General features: G+C 45.8%; 1 protein-coding gene across 1 annotated transcript in view; it reads left to right on the plus strand.

Annotated features, from left to right (window-relative positions):
* Positions 1 to 6,000, plus strand: part of LOC118774281 (activating transcription factor 7 interacting protein) — a 31,814-nt gene that overhangs the window by 20,456 nt on the left and 5,358 nt on the right. The window contains exons 8-10 of the mRNA XM_036523523.1: positions 2,270 to 2,334; positions 3,048 to 3,737; positions 3,863 to 3,906. Coding sequence (XP_036379416.1) covers positions 2,270 to 2,334; positions 3,048 to 3,737; positions 3,863 to 3,906 — 799 coding nt within the window. The remainder of the gene's footprint in view (positions 1 to 2,269; positions 2,335 to 3,047; positions 3,738 to 3,862; positions 3,907 to 6,000) is intronic.

The raw sequence follows: 6,000 nt of genomic DNA on the forward strand, positions 1-6,000 counted from the left end.
TCATAAAACGGTCACATGTGTGACTGTCTGAGCTGCAAAGGAAATCTCCATCAGCATCAGGGATGGGGCTGGGCTACACTTCTGTGGTTGACCTAGTGAAGCTGACTTGACTCATAATAGGGTACCATCTCCATGCTGGCAAGGCATACAATCAGTGTATGGAAGGGCTGGACCTACTGGAAGTACTGCAGTTTTGCACACTCATCCAAGTGATAGTACAAGGTGACTCTGTGAACAATGCTGTGGTGAGCATCTTCCTGTCATCATATAGTTCTGAACATTGAAACCATGTCACAAAAAGACTTAAGAAAGAAGCTGAGTCTGCAGCTGGTTGACATTAGGTGTGATGAGGTGCAGCTGAGGTCACACTGGGAGCAAAGAGGTCTGCAAGTCTCTTACTGTCTTTGCTGGCCCATTCATGGAGCCCTCCCTCAGGACCAGCAAGGGAAGGATATTCATTTAGAATATAATGATGCTTGGCAATGGTATGGTGGCAGTGTTATTAATCCCAGTCAAGATAGACCAAAAAAACAGGACTTTGGAAAAGGACATTTAGTTATTTTTCTAATGCATTTCTAATGCATTATGGCATTTTCCTCGGCCAGCAGTTGCACAGTCGAGTGGTCTGGCAGAAGTGTTAGGTCTGATAATAGACTGAATGAAAGATGTTGCAGTTCCTGGTGCTTCCCTGTAGGCTAGGACCAGAGATTGTATCTTCTTCGAACTGCAGCCGATAACTTGTGGATGGAAATGAACCGAAGTTTGCATTGCATTGGTGAAAATAAAGTCAAAACAGTGACTGGACTGGGCAAATAGTTTAAAACATTGCATGAGTAGATAGCTTGACACCATTTATGGTTAGCTTATTTATTAAAATAACCGATTATTTATAACATTAAACATGGTACCCATTTTGGGGGAAAGTAATATTCTTTTATTAAACAAAGGTGTTCATGAGTATTTGCCAGTATTTTTATTCAGATCATCATAACTCATGTATACTGGTAGCACTGCGCAAAGGTCTGCAGCTTGCTTATGTTTCCGGATTTAGCTCGCTAGCTGAGTGGTAAAACAGTGTAAACGGTAGCCTCTGTGTCTTTGAATTATTTGAAAACCTGCATATTTTTGGTGATGATGAACTGAACTTTGAAGGTGATGGCAGAAGTTACAGCAGTAAGACAGACAATGCACAGTGATGACCTTATTTTCCTCTGAGACGGTATGAATTCGCGGAGTGAACTCTTGAGGTCCTTCTCTTTATGCATGATCATTAATCAGGGCAGTGCAGATTTACCATCGCTGCGGAGACATTTTTTTCGGCCGTTTGTTGCAGTTATTGTGCTTTGAGTTCCAATCCGCCCAAAGCGACAGTCCCCAGCTAGATTAATTTGCATTGCATGGCGTCAAAGATCTGGAATAATGAAATTACAAACGGCAGCGCTTGCTGTACGCAAAGTGCCAACGTCACAACCGCTGAGCAGCTGTGCCCATCATCACGCGCTGTCCCCTAACGCAGTGCATGGCCAACGAACCTGACAAAATAGGCAATTAAATGCTGTCTGGCAGTGGATGCTGAATCTCAGCGCATGGTGACTGGTGTCCTCTGTCTTGTGGAAGGATGACGCTGCCTGCATGGGTTCTGACTGCGCACGATCTGATGGCACATTATGTGAGAGGAGCAGCAGAACTGGCCAAAGAGCTGAAAGAAGTAAACCAGTCGACTGGAATCATGAGCACGGCATGATGGGAGCCATGTGCCTGGAGCAGAAACGCATTTCTGTGACGCGCGATGACTGGGCAACACAGGCGGTGCACAGGATCAAGGGCAGAGAAAAAAATACTCCACTCTAGGAATCCGGAGACTCTGCTCCTTTTTTTTAACTGCGATGCAAGTACTGTGTGCGAAATGACCCTCCAAGGTGACTTGCTGCTGTTTTTGACAACTTCCTGGACTAGGCTGCTTCGACGCTTTTGTTTCGCATGGGGAACGCGCAGGAAAGGAAGGAGGTTGTCCGGCAGCATGCCGTGTGGTGCTGGCAGGACGTGCCAGTAAAAACGGAACCCATCTCCGAACGTTTCTCCTCGGCAGATCAGCGGAATGCAGGAAGAACAGCAGCGCCTCCCCATAGTCACGAGGGTAGAGAACTGATGTGTGGATGAATGCAGTGCAGTTTCTTTTAAAGTCACGAGAACAATGATGCATACAAAAAAAATAACAGACTGTAAGTCACTCACTCTCTCCTCTCTCTCCCCTCTCTCTTCTCTCCAGGCTAGGCCCCTCTTCCTCCAGGCAGACAAATCATAACCCAGCTCCCCATCCTGTTAGTTCCACAGGTGCGGCCCCTCTCTACCTGCTGCTTCTTTGTGTGCGTCTCCTAGCCTGTAGCTGGATGTGTCTCTTTGTCACTGTATCTGTGTGTTTATCGGTGACTGTTAGGGGAATTCATTCTTACTATTATGAGCTTTGCACGGATTTGGTCAGCATGCGAACTTCACATCAAGAGAAGTACGACATTCAGCATTTTAGCATTATGACAGTACATGCTGCTCCTGAAACTGGGCTAAGGACGGGAGAGGATGTGATGGTGTGGAAAGGTTGGGAGTGGCTAGGAGTGGCCTTGGAACTACCTGCTTTTTTCAGACCCCTGTTCTGAGGTTTTGTAGCTTCATACAGGGAAGAGTTTTGTTAATGTGGTATGATGGAAGCTCATTTTAAGCCTGTACATTTATTTCTACAAATTTTCGTAAAATCGATATACTCACAGAAAATCAACACGAGTACTGTAACTGTTAAGATTTCCAAAATAAAGGCAACTCCTGTGCCTGTCCTATTTGCAGCTCAGCAGCTGCCACTGATGGTGGTACATGTAAGGCACCATGCTGTTGTTGCTGTGCTTATTTTCTCATGCTCGCAAGAGGTTTAGCATGAGATTGAATTCCCCCCTAAGTAGTGTGCCTGTCCGTGGCTTGACTCTGGTTGATGGGTTATCTGCAGGTGTCTTGCCTTTTGGATTCTGTACTGAATCACATCCTCCCTTCTATTCCAGCCTCTCCGTGTCAGTCCAAGACCCTGCCGACCCCTGCTCCTCTGACCCCCACAGCGCCGGCCCCTCTCCTGTCAATCATCCCCACGTCGACCGCTTCCAGCTCCACGGCCTCTGTCTCAAACCTTGCTCCCACCCCTTCCCAAAACCAGACGGGAACCCTGCTGCTCAAAACTACCCCAGCCGGCAACGTCGTTACTCAGAGTACCCCTACACCTGTCTCACAACCAGTTCCCCTCCAGCCCCTGCTCATACAACTGCCTCTCACGGTCGCTAACTCGCAGGGAGGAGCACTAATGACCAATCACAGCCCTGGGGTTGAGCTGATCCCTGTGTCCTCCTTGAGTACGGTGAATACTCTCAGCAAAGCCAAAACGACCACCCCTGCTACCACTTTAATTCTCCAAAAACCTGCCCCTTCTTCTTCCGCCCCGGCCCTGCCCCCCTCTCCCTCGCTCCCCCAGGTAACGTTAGCCAGGGCTGTGTATTCAGGGGGCGGTGGTGCGGTCAGCGTGCCCAGTTCCGGGGTGTCTGTCTCCACTGCTCGCACCCCCACGCAATGCGTCTCTGTGGTGGGCGTCACCTCATCCGCATCACTACCTGCGTCCTCGGTGCCCGCGGCAACAGGGGGTCAGTCCACGGGGTCAGCTGGCTCTGGTCCACCGACACTGACTATGATGGCCTCAAAAACAGGTGAACTGAACTGTACAGGCTGTGTTATCCAACATCATAATCCATATCATAACTTTCAGTATTGCACTGCTTCTGACAGTTCACTTTCCCAAAATCTATATTAACATCTGTATTGTTGCTTTCAGATAATCAGCCTACAAACTCTGCCACAAACACCACTCCTGCACAGGTAAGGGTGAATTTAGTATTCACTAGATTTCACTTTTTGTGTATAATATATTATGCTTTTAGAATATATGGAAAGTACCAGGCCAATCTGCAGCCATTGTGATAAAGACATTGGTCCTTTTTTATATTATTTGTCTGTTTTGGTCCACTTAGCAAAGGCTAGGTTGGTTTTGCTATTTACAGTAATGCAGAAGGATGGATTTTCCATCACAGTTCTCTTTAGGGGGTTTAATGTTGTGTCTGATGTCCAATGAAATGTGATGGAAGAGTCTCTGAAGGCTTCTTTGAGGAGTATCAAACACTGATTAAGTCCTGGAAACATTGTGGGCATGCTGGAGGAAGCTTACGTTGCAAGACAGCAATCTGGGCACACTGCTAATTTTCCAGACAAAGAGATCTGTTTCTTTTAGAGGCAAAATGTCCCTTGGAGTTTGGGATATGCAGAAGTTACTGAATTTGATCATGAATTCTGTGGTTCTCTTTTGCTTCCATAAGAGGTCGTATTGCTGTTTGCAGATGAAAATGTACTGAGAGTGTAGGTCTCACGTGAGAAATGGCCTTGAGCCATGAGGTGCAGAAATGTAAAGGCTAGAACATGCACCGCACCGTATAATCTGGTATATCCGACCTACATATTGTAGTTTAGATGTTAATATTTATTAACATAATCAACATTGCCAGGCTAAACAATTTACGCTGTTAACGTAATTTGTGAGTGTCGAATTGAATTAATTTTTATTGGCTTTTAACAGGGATATGTCACAAAGTAGCTTAAGTAGCTTAGAGAAAACAGGCTTTTTAACTGGAAAATGAGTTGTGCATTCAGTTCAGACTCACAAGAAATAGTGTATCAGAAAAACTGGTTAGCCCACTCAGTGCTGTTGTCAACTAAAGTCGCCCAAGCAGTGAACGTACTAGAGTGCCAAGGGCGACTTTAGTCGACAGAAATGCATCAGCAACGAAAGATGTCATTTTATCCAATCAAAATACAGTTATACTGTGTAAATGGAATGAACTGATGAGTCAATAATTTGTGCCAATAATTATATCATAGTGTGTATTAGTTATGAACATAAAATACGTAATTATAAATAAAAATTAGGAGCGTAGCTTGGCTTTCTATGTGGATACCAACGTGGGTTTTAACCGAATGTAAAGTGAAAGCAAAGTGAACCGCACGCAAAGCAGCTAGCTAGCTAGCTATACAAGTTTATGAAATGTCTTACCTCAAACTCTTTTACATACGCAGACATTACTGTATATGGGGCTGACCGATTGACATTGCTTAAAAAAACTGGTTGTCATTTACTTACACAGAAGTGATTAAGTTAGCTAGCTACCTTACTTTATGCTGTCAACTTGTCATAAGTGACACAGGTCTGTAGGAATAGGATATCACTACAAGGAACCGAGCCAGCAAAGTCAACAAAGATGATCTGTGTGATTGTTGATGTTTACATAATTTGCATATCCAGTCCTATAAAAGCCAATTTCGTGGTTATTATTATTGTAGCGTGTTATCGGCAATCACAGAGCGAGAGAATGGCGAGTGTTGTACGTAGCAAGTTTTTTAGCTGGAACAGTGACAGCGAGGAGGAGTTTTATGGTTTGAAGAAGAAGAGCTGGAAGGGGTGATGGAGAGTTTTGGGAGTGAGGAGGTGGCTGAAGAGGAGGGAGAGAAGGAGGGAGAGGAGGAGGGGGAGGAGGAGGGAGAGAGGGCGCTCCATGGCAGCGGGTCGCCAGCGAGTGGCTTCAGGTTGATGCTAGCTTGTCCGGGAGACGACTAGGCACCTCTGAGGGAAGAAGAGGACGGGAGTTTTCAAACCTTCCCAGGCCTGGTCCACAGCGAGTATGGAGTAGCAGTGACCCAGTGGATTATTTTCTGTACATTTTTTCCCCTGACATGATTGATCTGATGGTGTCCGAAACCAACAGGTATGTTGAGGCTGTGCGAACTCTCGTGCTAGCACCGAATGCTCGCCTGAGGGAATGGAAGCCCACAGATGCAGCAGAGATGCAAGTTTTTCTTGCTATACAGATTAGCTTAGGACTTCTGAAAAAGCCGAAAATTGCAGATTACTGGAGTTCAGACAGT

Source organism: Megalops cyprinoides, chromosome 1 (genome assembly GCF_013368585.1).
Source record: "Megalops cyprinoides isolate fMegCyp1 chromosome 1, fMegCyp1.pri, whole genome shotgun sequence".
NCBI classification, from domain to species: domain Eukaryota; kingdom Metazoa; phylum Chordata; class Actinopteri; order Elopiformes; family Megalopidae; genus Megalops; species Megalops cyprinoides.